The sequence below is a fragment of the Moschus berezovskii genome, chromosome 4, assembly GCF_049115385.1.
Source record: "Moschus berezovskii isolate FMDL1 chromosome 4, NW_MosBer_1.0, whole genome shotgun sequence".
Lineage (NCBI taxonomy): Eukaryota > Metazoa > Chordata > Mammalia > Artiodactyla > Moschidae > Moschus > Moschus berezovskii.
In genome coordinates this window covers 103,621,694-103,636,198 of record NC_142463.1, presented here as the reverse complement: position 1 = coordinate 103,636,198, position 14,505 = coordinate 103,621,694, and the positions used below count along the sequence as shown (strand labels likewise).

General features: G+C 45.0%; 1 protein-coding gene and 1 pseudogene across 2 annotated transcripts in view; both read left to right on the top strand.

The window, feature by feature from the left end:
* LOC129541147 (myomegalin-like) overlaps positions 1-12,184 on the top strand; it is a 65,277-nt gene extending 53,093 nt beyond the window's left edge. The window contains exons 5-8 of one of the 2 annotated variants that reach the window (XM_088835708.1): positions 415-602; positions 7,370-7,603; positions 8,891-9,022; positions 11,291-12,184. In XM_088835708.1, the coding sequence (XP_088691834.1) occupies positions 415-602; positions 7,370-7,603; positions 8,891-9,022; positions 11,291-11,382 (646 nt within the window). In that variant the 3' untranslated portion in view covers positions 11,383-12,184. Of the gene's footprint in view, positions 1-414; positions 603-7,369; positions 7,604-8,890; positions 9,182-11,290 lie in introns of those variants that run through there. The other variant, XM_088835707.1, reaches the window with a different exon arrangement.
* A 662-nt stretch (positions 12,185-12,846) lies between these two features.
* LOC148778161 (elongation factor 1-alpha 1 pseudogene) lies at positions 12,847-14,203 on the top strand (annotated as a pseudogene).
* Positions 14,204-14,505: the final 302 nt, after the last annotated feature.

Below are 14,505 nucleotides of genomic sequence, written 5' to 3'. Positions count from 1 at the left end.
CAGGTTTTTTCCCAGCTGAGCCACCAGGGAAGCCCAAGGAGGTCTGAAAACTACCAGACACCTAGAAGGGAACATTGCCTCAGGAAGCAATTTTAAATGGGCCACCACAAATACTCTTTAATGGATTATGTCACAGGGTATATTGAACTCTTATGGGCCTCTGGGTGTCTTGTTAAGTGTTAAAGAGCCTGATGGGTCTTCTCTCTTTCTCAGGATGTTTGTGGCCAAGGCACTGGACACTGTTGTTCTCCCTGCCTCCAAACTCTCTACCCCCAAATATAAATGGATTGTTTGGCTTCTTCTCTGAAGGAACAATCTCCTTGACTCCTGGGGCCTCTCCTCTAAGCCCCCAGATCAGTATAACTGTGATGTTTGGGTGACTTTCACTTTTCCTCTGTCTTTCTTACTTCCTAGTATTTTAAGGGAGAGGCTGAAGAGGGATAAGAAGACAGAAGTCCTGCAGACACAACAGGATGCCCAGCCACAGACTTGGCCCCAGATCTCCTCCAGCAGCCATGCCCAGTCCACCGCCCATCACTCCCCTAGCAGCACCTACCTGCTGCTCGATGAGCAGAAAGTGCGCTCTGCAGTGGACGTGGCCAGTAAGTACCCAGAGATCCTCCAGTTTCTGGGTGCTTGCTTATTTGTCTAGACCAAGAGGAGGCATCTTGGCAGCCACACCCTGCAGACCTACTGTGACATGCCTGATTGAGCACAGGTCAGGGATTCAGTGCCAAGCACAGGCTTCAGGGGTGTCAGATAGCTTTTCTCCATTCCTAGTGCCACACTTCATCAGGCACCAGACCCCCCCTAAGGCACATACATGGTGCTGGATTTGAGGGGAGGGGCCATGAGTTGGGAAGGGGAGGGGACAAATGCTCCCTCATACCTACAACACAGTCATGTCACCTTTCAGACCACAGACACGAATGTCATTAACATTGGACCTTTGATCCTGAACTCCTTTGGGTAAACAGCCACAGTTTCTATTTTGTGTGTGAGTTAGTCGTTCAGTAGGGTCCAACTCTGGAACCCCATGGACTATAGCCCACCAGGCTCCTTTGTCCATGGAATTCTCCAGGCAAGGATACTGGAGTATGTAGGCATTCCCTTCTCCAGAGGATCTTCCCAACCCAGGGATCGAACCCAGGTCTCCTGCATTGCAGGCAGATTCTTCACCATCTGAGCTTCCAGGGAAGCCCTTTTTTTTCTCTTATTTATTTATTTTTACATTTATATTTTTTTACTTTTTCCTGTTTTTATTCACCACTAAATATTCTCTATCTGTGAATTTACAGATCCCATCCATCATTCTAATAATTCAGCTGTAGTATCCTCTAAACCATCAGTTACTGGGACTGACTGAATCCATCACCATCGTGACACTCCCCAGAATTCCCCAAAGAGGGCCCTTGGGTAGCTTTGGTTTAAGAATAAGTTTAAAATCAAGCCTTCATTTTTCTCCTGCTCAGCGTTCCCTTTATCTTCCCTCCTGAGGAAAGCATCTGACTCATACAGAGTCAGATGTAAACAACCAGGGACCAGGTAACCATCCTTAGTCCCTGGCTATATCTGTTTGTTTTTATTTTTTTCTGAATATTTTAGGCATATTGTTGTTTTCGTTGTTCAGTCACTCAGTCGTGTCCAACTCTTTGCAACCCCTTGATCTGTAGCACGCCAGGCTTCCCTCTCCTTCAACATCTCCTGAAACTTGCTCAAACCCATGTCCATTGAGTGGGTGATGCCATCCAACCATCTCAGACTCTGTCTTCCCCTTCTCCGCCTGCCTTCAATCTTTCCCAGCATCAGGGTCTTTTCTAATGAGGCATGAATAAGCCATAATGGATTTTGACCTGGAACTCTTCCTGTTTCTCATTTTACATGAGAAGCAAAGCAGCATGTCTCCTCTTGAGTATAGCAGTCAAGGGAAGACAGAAAATTCACATTTATTGAGCATCTGTTATGCTTATATTATTGATCACTAGCCATCATGGTCAACAAGAGTCCAAAATGCAGTACTTGGATGCAATCTCAAAAACAACAGAATGATCTCTGTTCGTTTCCAAGGCAAATCATTCAGTATCACAGTAATCCAAGCCTATGCCCCAACGCTGAAGAAGCTGAAGTTGAATGATTCTATGAAGACCTACAAGACCTTCTAGAACTAACACCCAAAAAAGATGTCCTTTTCACTATAGGGGACTGGAATGCAAAAGTAGGAAGTCAAGAAACACCTGGAGTAACAGGCAAATTTGGCCTTGGAGTACAGAATGAGGCAGGGCAAAGGCTAATAGAGTTTTGCCAAGAGAACGCACTGGTCATAGTAAATACCCTCTTCCAACAACACAAGAGAAGACTTTACACATGGACGTCACCAGATGGTCAACACCGAAATCAGATTTATTATATTCTTTGCAGCCAAAGATGGAGAAGCTCTATACAGTTAGCAAAAACAAGACCGGGAGCTGTGACTCAGATCATGAACTCCTTATTGCCAAATTCAGACTTAAATTGAAGAAAGTAGGGAAAACCACTAGGCCATTCAGATATGACCTAAATCAAATCCCTTATGACTATACAGTGGAAGTGAGAAATAGATTTAAGGGACTAGATCTGATAGCCTGATGAACTATGGACGGAGGTTTGTGACATTGTACAGGAGACAGGGATCAAGACCATCCCCATGGAAAAGAAATGCAAAAAAGCAAAATGACTGTCTGGGGAGGCCTTACAAATAGCTGTGAAAAGAAGAGAAGCGAAAAGCAAAGGAGAAAAGGAAAGATATAAGCGTCTGAATGCAGAGTTCCAAAGAATAGCAAGGAGAGATAAGAAAGCCTTCCTCAGTGATCATTGCAAAGAAATAGAGGAAAACAACAGAATAGGAAAGATAAGAGATCTCTTCAAGAAAATTAGAGATTCCAAGGGAATATTTCATGCAAAGATGGGCTCGATAAAGGACAGATATGGTATGGACCTAACAGAAGCAGAAGATATTAAGAAGAGATGGCAAGAATACACAGAAGAACTGTACAAAAAAGATCTTCACGACCAATATAATCATGATGCTGTGATCACTCACCTAGAGCCAGACATCTTGGAATGTGAAGTCAAGTGGGCCTTAGAAAGCATCACTACGAACAAAGCTAGTGGATGTGATGGAATTCCAGTTGAGCTATTTCAAATCCTGAAAGATGATGCTGTGAAAGTGCTGCACTCAATATGCCAGCAAATCTGGAAAACTCAGCAGTGGCCACAGGACTGGAAAAGGTCAGTCTTCATTCCAATCCCAAAGAAAGGCAATGCCAAAGAATGCTGAAACTACCTCACAATTGCACTCATCTCACACGCTAGTAAAGTCATGCTCAAAATTCTCCAAGCCAGGCTTCAGCAATACATGAACCGCGAACTTCCAGATGTTCAAGCTGGTTTTAGAAAAGGCAGAGGAACCAGAGATCAAATTTCCAACATCTGCTGGATCATGGAAAAAGCAAGAGAGTTCCAGAAAAACATCTATTTCTGCTTCATTGACTATGCCAAAGCCTTTGACTGTGTGGATCACAACAAACTGTGGAACATTCTGAAAGAGATGGGAGCACCAGACCACCTGACCTGCCTCTTGAGAAACCTGTATGCAGGTCAGGAAGCAACAGTTAGAACTGGACATGGAACAACAGACTGGTTCCAAATAGGAAAAGGAGTACGTCAAGGCTATATATTGTCACCCTGCTTATTTAACTTCTATGCAGAGTACATCATGAGGAACGCTGGGCTGGAAGAAGCACAAGCTGGAATGAAGATTGCTGGGAGAAATATCAATAACCTCAGATATGCAGATGACACCACCCTTATGGCAGAAAGTGAAGAGGAACTAAAAAGCCTCTTGATGGAAGTGAAAGAGGAGAGTGAAAAGTTGGCTTAAAGCTCAACATTCAGAAAACTAAGATCATGGCATCCAGTCCCATCACTTCACGACAAATAGATGGGGAAACAGGGGAAACAGTGTCAGACTTTATTTTTGGGGGCTTCAAAATCACTGCGGATGCTAATTGCAGCCATGAAATTAAAAGACGCTTACTCCTTGGAAGGAAAGTTATGACTAACCTACATAGCATATTAAAAAGCAGAGACATTACTTTGCCAACAAAGGTCCGTCTAGTCAAGGCTATGGTTTTTCAAGTGGTCTTGTATGGATGTGAGAGCTGGACTGTGAAGAAAGCTGAGCACCGAAGAATTGATGCTTTTGAACTGTGGTGTTGGAGAAGACTCTTGAGAGTCCCTTGGACTTCAAGGAGATCCAACCAGTCCATTCTAAAGGAGATCAGTCCTGGGTGTTAATTGGAAGCCCTGATGCTAAAGCTGAAACTGCAGTACTTTGGCCACCTCATGCGAAGAGTTGACTCATTGGAAAAGACTTTGATGCTGGGAGGGATTGGGGGCAGAAGGAGAAGGGGACGACAGAGAATGAGATGGCTAGATGGCATCACCGACTCGATGGATGTGAGTTTGAGTGAACTCCAGGAGTTGGTGATGGACAGGGAGGCCTGGCGTGCTGTGATTCATGCGGTCGCAAAGAGTCGGACATGACTGAGCGACTGACCTGAACTGAACTGACATATATGCTGCCTCATTTAATCAGGACAGCAATCCTTTTAAATTAGTGGTGGTGTCCTGATTTTACAGCACAACTAAGGACCCTGAGGCTCAGTGAGGTCAGGGAACTTACTGAAGACAGTCCAGTTTGGAGTAACATTGACTGTGATCCTGGCTGACTCTCAAGCTTGGAGTGCCTACTGCACTGCGACCTGAGCAGTCATGGACCAAGCTGGGAGGGAGTCAACCCTGTGTACACCTCTTTCTCTAGGCTTCTGGAGCCAGTGTTTTCCCCATTCCACTCTTTCTTTCCCTATGCCCACCACAAAGGCCTAGCCTCTGCAATGAAGACAAGACTTAATACATGTATACTTTCACCCATGAATTTATAAATGAATGATTTTGGTTGTGGTTTAGTCACTAAGTCATGTCTGACTCTTGTGACCCCATGGATTCTAGCCCACCAGGCTCCTCTGTCCATGGGATTTCCTAGGCAAGAATTCTGGAGTGAGTTGCCATTTCCTTCTCCAGGGGATCTTCTCCACCCAGGGATCAAACCCAGCTCTCTTACATCTCCTGCGTTGCAGGTGGATTCTTTACAACTGAACCAGCAGGGAAGCCCACTATAAATGAATAGGCTGCCCTTGTTATGCACATGACATTGTCCAAGAGGCTGATGGGAATTTGTTGTGCATCCTTGAACTCAGTTGCCCAGAGGCAATTGGTTCCACCTCAACGCTTCCCTGAGAGACAGCAGATAAAGGCAAACATACCTTCTTACCTGCAGTTCCTGCCACTACTTGTTAGAATGGCCACATTTGAGATGTGACCACTGGGGTGGCACTCCCAGAAAGTATCAGCCTTGTTTTCTATTATCTCTGTCTTTTCTAAAGGAAACTAAGCCCTTCTTTTTCCCACCTGAAGTCATCATTTTTCTCAGAGGGGCAATGGTTTATCAATACTCCTTCTTTGGGGGCCAAAATTTCTAGTGCCACAAATGGTGTGTGGCAGTGTCACTATGAGACTTAATTCTCCTCCCAGGAGGCTTGTCTCTGCTGCTTTTCGTGTACAGTGTAGGACATGTTTCCCATGTTGTGTGGCAAGGGAAGAATGGGACAAGAACATGCTGATCACTCTTGCTGACTGACTAGAAACCTCGTATGCCCTTGGCTGAGAGTAAACTGATTTTCTGGGGAGGAGATATAAAGGAAGAAGACTGGGAATCCTGTTTTGATTGAGTTTCTACTTTAAGTTATGCCTTGAACTAAAGGCTTAACATAGTCTACCTTACTTTTTATTTCTCAGCAATGTGAGTTACATCTGATATTGTGTAAGTCAGGGAAGGATACTGATTTAAGTAAGCAATTCCCTAAAGGAATTTGGCTTGGTTGAGGAAAATAAGACCTCTCACTCTGACCCTGCTCAGAGAAGAAACCTGACTATTCTGTGGCCCTTGATAATAATCCTTGAAAGCAAGCTCTTTTCTCTGAATTATTTCCCTGTCACCCAGCCGGGTTTTTTGTCTAAAGGGAACCAGCAAATAACATGGTATGAATGTTCTCATAGCATCATTGAGCTGTGCGATACCATTTTTTTTTTTTTAGTTCTATAATCCCCTATGCAGAAATATTGTACCCCAATCATTCTTTGGACAGGAGCCAGACAATCTTAAGAATTCTTTTTACATTCTCATGAGCCATTCTGGGTGGATTGCAAATCACCACTTGCCTTCCCTCAGATACCCCCTCAGCCTCAGAAGGCGTCCAGAGTCAACTCAGGCAGGAGCAGTGGGAGCCACCAGGAGTAGGCCACTCTGTCTAGATTTGCTGCTCATCAGCCAAAAGTGAAGGCCATTTTCCCTTCCTCATCTTCTACCAACAATCCCAATACAGAACAAGCTCAGGAAGGATTAGCAGCTGTTTGGCGGCAAGGGCATAGACTGTTGGGTGAGAAGATCACATGTTCACAGACCAGTTTGAGAGTCCTTACTCTCATGACTTCTAGGATTGGCAGTGATTCCTACAGTTGGAGGAGACATTTCTGAAGTACCTCTCTGGGATCATTCCAGCATTTGAGGGTCTTAGAGGGAATGAGGAGAGAGGCCCCTGAACTTTTCCTCTGTGTGCTCTGTGACCCTCAGACATTATATCTAGCAACTGCTTCTTGATATCATAGGCCAGGAGTGCCAGGAACCTTGGGGTGAAATTGATAGACCTTGGGAAATGCGTTCTTAGCTGATACTAAGCAATTGACTAATCACTGTTATTCACCTTAGTCTTCATTCCATGGATTGCTGTATCAGTTTTCTCAGGCGTTGAAAGTATCACAAACTGGATGTTTTAAAACAACAGAATTTGTTCTCTCACAGTTCTGAAATCCAGGAGTCTGAAATCAAGTAGGCAGAGACATGCTCCCTTCTTTCTTGCCTCTTCCTGACTTGATGGTTGTGGGGAGCATCCTTTGCCTTGAAGATGCATCACTGCAATCCCCGCCCCCATTGTCACCTGGTCTTCTCCCCTGTGTATCTCCTATCTCTGTCTCCTCTCCTCTTCTTATATAGACATTGGTCATGTTGGATTTAAGGTCCACCCTAATCCAGTATCATCTCCTTTTAACTAATTAAATGTATAAAGACTCTATTTTCAAATAAGGTCACAGTCTTAGGTTCCAGGTAGACATGAATTTTTGGAGGATACTATTCAACCCAGTATAATTATTGTTAACACACTTCATTTCGGACTTCCCCATTTGTTTCTCACTCATATTCCTTTCTGGACAGATGTCAGCCCAGCCACTCCTGCTGATTCAGCTTCACTGCCCAGCAACCACTCAGAAGCTGTATCTGCTCAGCCCTTCTATCCTTTGGGTGGCACCACAGAGCAGAGTGGGACACCAGACCCTGGGCACCATGGCAGCGATCACCCATGGGAAGAGATGAAGCCTCAGAAGATGAATGCATCCGGGAACCTATCCTCCTCCTCCTCTTTGGACCGGCCCAACTCCAAGCCCTCTGGTAAAATAACAAAGGAGCAGTTGGTGAAATATAGCCATTGACAGAAATGACACATTCCTTTCCTGTCCAGAGGGTATTTTGTTCCTCAGTTAGACCCTGGCTCACAGAAGTGGGTGAGAAGATGAAGGGGCAGTGTCCCGTGGGTCAGCCAGAGAATGAAGCCCCAGCTCAGTGCTGATCCTTTCTACATGCCTCTCTCATTTCCACTACCTAGGGGCTCACTCTGGGCAGGAGAATAAAGGAACGCAAGGGCATTCTGAGGCACTCTATAAGGAGGATGAGTTCCCTCACATTTGTGTGTTCCCTTTTTTCTATGCTATAACCTTTTAGGTCTAGATTTTTTGGACTATTCTAGAATTCTAAGTTCAGACTTCCAAGAGGAAGGTAAGTCTTCTTAGATCAAGAGTTATTGCAGAATGGAAGACTATTTCTATACACACATACAGAGAGAGACACACACACTTTGTATACGGTTATAAGCCAGTCCTGCTTCTCATTCTTTGCCAGTGGGTTTGGAGCCAGGCCTCCTGGCACTCAGTAAGGCTAGGGGTGCACCCATGTGGAGGAACTGCTTGGAAGCAGCTTAGTTTCAGTATGCAGACAGTATAACAAAACAACATTTGAAATTCTCGGAAAAAACCTGGCCCTAAGCAAGATGTCCTGGTGAAGCCTATTTTTGATCTTTTTACCCTTCTCTTTGTGCAGCTTTTTCCATCCTTGGAAGTGTTCCCTTCTCTCATTCCTCCTTCAGGTCCTGATACCTCCCCAGGCTCTTCCCATCATTCTTCACCCAAGGAAAACATTCAATGTCACTCATTATTCACAGCCTGATCTAATTTCAAATGCGTTTGCCTTAGTTTCTTTTACTGGGTAAATGTTAAAAGTTGTTCAGTCATGGATCACAGGATTAGAGAGGTCTGAAGTAGAGAGGGAGGCCCTCTGGATTTCAGCCAGGGGAGGGGGACACACTTTCTCATTGTCAGGCCAGTCCTCCCTGGAGCACTTCCGTGGTCTCTCACCCTTGTTCACCAGCCCAGTGTCCGTCTCCCTCAGATATAGGCAACTTCTCCCTGGGAGGAGGCCTCATGGACTTCCTAGCGGAGGGCTGTCTTGGGATTGAAAGCCTAGGACTGCTTTAAACAAAATTGCCTGGTGCTTCCCGGGTGCCGAGGTGAGCAGAGGAAGTTGACAGAAGTGTGGATGTGGGCAGGGATCTTGCAGAGGGTCCCATGAGGGATCCGCCTTGCTCATTTCCTACCTCTCCGATGTCTTGGTGGTACACGACAGGGGCCGACCTGCTGGAAAAGAATCTTATTGAGATCCAAAACCTGCGCCAGCGCCTGGAGGAATCTGTGTTCATCAATGACCGCCTGCGGGAGAGGCTGGAATGCGTGCTCAGCAGTGCTGGCCAAGGAAAAGGTAGAAAGGGCACCGAAACCTCCCGGTTCTGTCCACATCTGGGGAGCCTCACAAGGGCATATAGGTTTGCAGCTATAAAGACATGGGTGTGCACTACCCTACTCTTCCTCACAGTCAGCCCAGAGAGGTAAGCAGGACAGGCATTTTTGTTCCTACTTTATAAATGAAGACACTAAGTGGCTTGCCCTGGGTGGGGCTAGTTCTCATCTTGCGTGCATGCTCAGTCACTCAGTCATGTCTGACTCCTTGGAGACCCTATGGACTATAGCCCGGCAGGCTCCTCTGTCCATGGGATTCTCCAGGCAAGGATACTGGCTCAGTTCAATTCAGTTGCGTCCAACTCTTTGCGACCCCATGGACTGCAGCACCACAGGCTTCCCTGTCCATCACCAACTCCCAGAGCTTACTCAAACTCATGTCCATTGAGTCGGTGATGCCATCCAACCATCTCATCCTCTGTCGCCCCCTTCTCCTCCCACCTTCAGTCTTTCCCAGCATCAGGCTCTCTTCCAGTGAATCAGCTCTTTGCATCAGCTGGCCAATAAGATTCTTTTCTTATAGGGTCAGGGTTAGGGTTAGATGAGATGATTAGGTTAGGGTTAGACTGATGATTCAGCATCAGTCCTTCCAAGGAACACCCAGGACTGATCTCCTTTAGAATGGACTGATTGGATCTCCTTGCAATCCAAGGAACTCTCAAGAGTCTTCTCCAACACCACAGTTCCAAAGCGTCAGTTCTTCAGTGCTCAGCACTCTTTATGGTCCAACTCTCACATCCATACATGACTACTGGAAAAACCATAGCTTTGACTAGATGGACCTTTGTTGGCAAAGTAATGTCTCTGCTTTTTAATATGTCGTATAGTGGATTGCAATTTCCTTTTTCAGGGGATCTTCCTGATCCAGGGTCTGAACCTGTGTCACCTGCGTCTCCTACATTGGCAGGCAGATTCTTTACCACTGCACCACCTGGGAAGCTATTGTTCTCCTCAGGGCTATCTAATGTGATGCCCATTCTTTTTTTTCTAATTTTGAGGATCCAGAGGCCCACGTCGCCCCGAAGCTGTGTACCATCACCAGTGGGGTGCGGTCCCTGAGCTCAGAGCTCACTGTCACTGTCCAGGTCTTGTTCTGGTTTGGGAGGGACACATATCGAGCCAGGAACTTGTTCTGGAGGCACTGGAGGATCCTCCTGGCTTCTACATTCTTCAGTTGAGACATGAAAGTGAGGTGCCAAGTGGGCAGCCAGCTGCTCAGCCAGCCTTGAGGCTTCTGCTCCAGATCATTGGCCATAGTAAACCTGATGCCCATTCTTGTAACTCCCTGTGTTACTTGGTGCTGCCTGAGGACTTATGGCCTGACTGTCAGATGGTAGAGCCAAGGCTTCCATGGTGCCCTCAGCAGAGGGAGAACCTCATCCCACCTTCATGTCACTTCCACATGCTCTGGATGCCACCTGCCACCCTCCTTCCCCTCGTGCAGATGGACCGTATTTCCACACTTTCTACCCAAATGTTCTACCTTGTCATGATCAGGAATATGATGACCAGGGCCCTGGCAACATCACAGCAGCAGCCAATTAGGGGGAAAGACTATGTTCCACAACCGGAGCCATTGACATGAGGGTATGGCCCATAGTGGTGTGACTCAGCCACATCAGACTGTTGTCCCAGTGCATGAGGCTCCCAGGTTTTGCCAAAAATTTGGTGGTTGAAGGGAAGTATATCTCTGAAAGCATCTGTTACCCAAATGTGTGACTTGTCTGGTTTGTTTTTATTTCCAGAGATAGTATCTACCTTTGGCTTCCATGGATAGAACCCAGAGTCCATACCTCAGCTCTACAACAAGAAAAGGGCCTACAGGGCAAAGCCCAAACTTGTTTACTTCCATATCCCTCCTTTCTATAGCAATACCCAGCTGCAGAATCCCAGAGAGTGGAGAGTACAAAAATTGCCCAGGCTCACACAGCCCAATCTAGATAAGGTTGCTTCTTATGAGGTCCCACCTGCAAGTCCCTAGATTTACAAGCTCTAGGAGTGAAGCACACTGGGAAATTCACATTTCATGTGTTAAGTCCCTTCCCCAGATAACCAGAGGGTTACTGGCTGTGAACTGGATACCAGCTTGGTGTTTCTCTCTCTGCCTTTCCCACTTCCAGTTGCATGTGAATAAGGAGGGGGAAAATGTCTGTTTCTGATGGGAGCAGTCACTGAAGAGACTTCCCTGTACCCTCCAGACCTCACTGCAGCTCTGTCTCTCCCTCCCCAGGTACGGCACAGCCAGCTTCAGATGTGTCCCTCGCCACCCCTCATTCGTACACTGAGAGTCACTCTTCTGGCTCTGGTAAGGACATCTTGTAATACGACATTGGGAGGGTCTAGAGGAATGTTTTCCAGATTCTCCAGTCCTATCCAACAGCATTTGTCGGTGTAAACTTGGAGGCATCAGACATTACCATTAAATGAATGGATCAGATTAATAAATTATTACTTAAAAATTATTTACATGTATTTATTGAGTGACTATAAAAAGTAAAATTTGTGCAGGAAAGAATAAAACCCATACTGGCCTGAAATTCAAAGAAAAGATTAAAGGAAAAATACGTTTTCTGTATTATCTATCTCTATTTCAGAGAACTAGATCAGAAAGGCCAATGCAGGGGAAAAGTTAGATCTGTTGAGAGTGGGCCTGTGGGATCCTTGAGCCCTGTTACATGCTTGGAAAGAAAAAAAAGCTATCACATGTGAAAATATCGTAGGATAAAATCTAAATGTTTATAATGAAGACCATTTGCAAGACCCAGGTGAACTCCATTCGAGAGAGTGACAGAAACTGCTTCTCAGAATCATGAAGATCAGAGTTGCCTCAAGCCTGGAGATAGTAGTTGTTGAATTGTCAAAATGGTAGAAATAATATATGTCAATATATAGAGAAGAGTAAATTTTATTTTGATCTTTTTCAAACTAAGAATGGATTGATATTAATGAGATGACATGTCAGTTCAGTTCAGCTGCTCAGTTGTGTCTGACTGTTTGCAACCCTCTGGACTGCAGCATGCCAGGCCTCCCTGTCCATCACCAACTCCTGGAGCTTGCTCAAACTCATGTCCATTAAGTTGGTGATGCCATCTGACCATCTCATCCTCTGTCGCCCCCTTCTCCTCTTGCCCTCAGTCTTTTCCAGTATCAGGATCTTTTCCAATGAGTTGGCTTTTTGCATCAGGTGGTCAAAGTATTGGAGCTTCAGCTTCAGCATCAGTCCTTCCAATGAATATTCAGGACTGATCTCCTTTAGTGTGGACTGGTTGGATCTCCAAGGGACTCTCATGAGTCTTCTCCAACACCATGGTTCAAAAGCATCAATTCTTCGGCGATCAGCTTTCTTTACAGTCCAACTCTCACATCCATATGTGACTACTGGGAAAACCATCGCTTTGACTAGACAGACCCTTGTTGGCAAAGTAATGTCTCTGCTTTTTAATATGCTGTCTAGGTTGGTCATAGATTTTCTTTCAAGGAGCAAGCGTCTTTTAATTTCATGGCTGCAGTCACCATCTGCAGTGATTTTGGAGCCCAGGAAAAGAAAGTCTGTCACTGATTCCATTGTTTCCCCATCTATCTGCCATGAAGTGATGGGACCAGATGCCATAATCTTAAGTTTTTTGAATGTTGAGTTTTAAGCCAGCTTTTTCACTCTTCTCTTTCACTTTCTCTTAGCTTTCTGCCATAAGGGTGGTATCATATGCATTTGTGAGGTTATTGATATTTCTCCCAGCAATATTGATTCCAACTTGTGCTTCATCCAGCCTGACATTTCACAGTCAATGTAACAACTGAAGTAAAATCTGTAGCAATGCACCTTGAAGCATTGAGTGAAGCCTTTCCTGGGGACAATGTGGGCTTCAATGTCAAGAACATGTCTGTCAAAGATGTTTGTTATGGCAGTGTGGCTGGTGACAGCAAAAATGACCCACTAGTGGAAGCAGCTGGCTTCACAGCTCAGGTGATTATTTTGAACCATCCAGGCCAGATCAGTGCTAAATATACACCTGTGCTGGATCGTCACACAGCTCACATTGCTTGCAAGTTTGCTGAGCTGAAGAAGATTGATTGCCATTCTGGGAAAAAGCCCCAAGATGGGCCTAAATTCTTGAAATCTGGTGATGCTGTCATTGTTCATGTGGTTCCTGCCAAGCCCATGTGTGTTGAGAGCTTCTCTGACTATCCTCCTCTGGGCTGTTTTGCTGTGTGTGACATGAGACAGACTGTCACTGTGGCTGTCATCAAAGCAGTGGACAAGAAGGCAGATGGAGCTGGTAAGGTCACCAAGTCTGCCCAGAAAGTTCAGAAGGCTAAATGAATATTATCCCCCAAATCTGCCACCCCAGTCTTAATCAGTGGTGGAAGAACAGTCTCAGAACTGTTTGTCTCAATTGGCCACTTAAGTTTAATAGTAAAAGACTGGCTAATGATAACAATGTATCATAAAACCTTCAGAAGGAAAGGAGAATGTTTTCTGGACCATATATTTTATGTGTGGCAGTTTTAAGTTATTAGTTTTTAAAATCAGTAATTTTTAATGAAAACAACTTGACCAAAGATCTGTCACAGAATTTGAGACTCATGCGACGAGTTGACTCACTGGAAAGGACTCTGATGCTGGGAAGGATTGGGGGCGGGAGGAGAAGGGGACGACAGAGAATGAGATGGCTGGATGGCATCACCGACTCGATGGACATGAGTTTGAGTGAACTCCGGGAGTTGGTGATGGACAGGGAAGCCTGGCGTGCTGTGATTCATGGGGTTGCAGAGTCGGGCATGACTGAGTGACTGAACTGAACTGAACTGAAAAAAAAGTTTAATGAAAAATGTAACTTTTTTGTAACATTCAATTAAAGCTTTATTTTTTCTGAGAATGAATGTTATCTGTATTTTTTGTACTTTTTATTTTGTTTTGGGGTATAGCCAATTAACAACAATGGACTCAGCCATACGTATACATGTATCCATTCCTCCCCCATAACCCCTTCCCATCTAGGCTGCCACATAACACTGTGCAGAGTTCCATGTGCTATACAATAGATTTTTGTTGGCTATCCATTTTAAATGTAGCAGTGTGTACATCCTTATATAAATTCTTTTTTAATACATATATATATATATATATATATACACCAAAATAATCACTGCAGATGGTGACTGCAGCCATGAAATTAAAAGACGCTTGCTCCTTGATAGAAAAGCTATGATAAACCTGGATAGCATATTAAAAAGCAAAGACTTTACTTTGCCAACAAAGGTCCATCTAGTCAAAGCTATGGTTTCTCCAGTAGTCATGTATGGATGTGAGAGCTGGGCCATAAGGAAAGCTGAGTACTGAAGAATTGATGTTTTTGAACTGTGGTACTGGAGAAGACTCTTGAGAGTCCCTTGGACTGCAAGGAGATCCAACCAGTCCATCCTAAAGGAGATCAGTCTTGAATA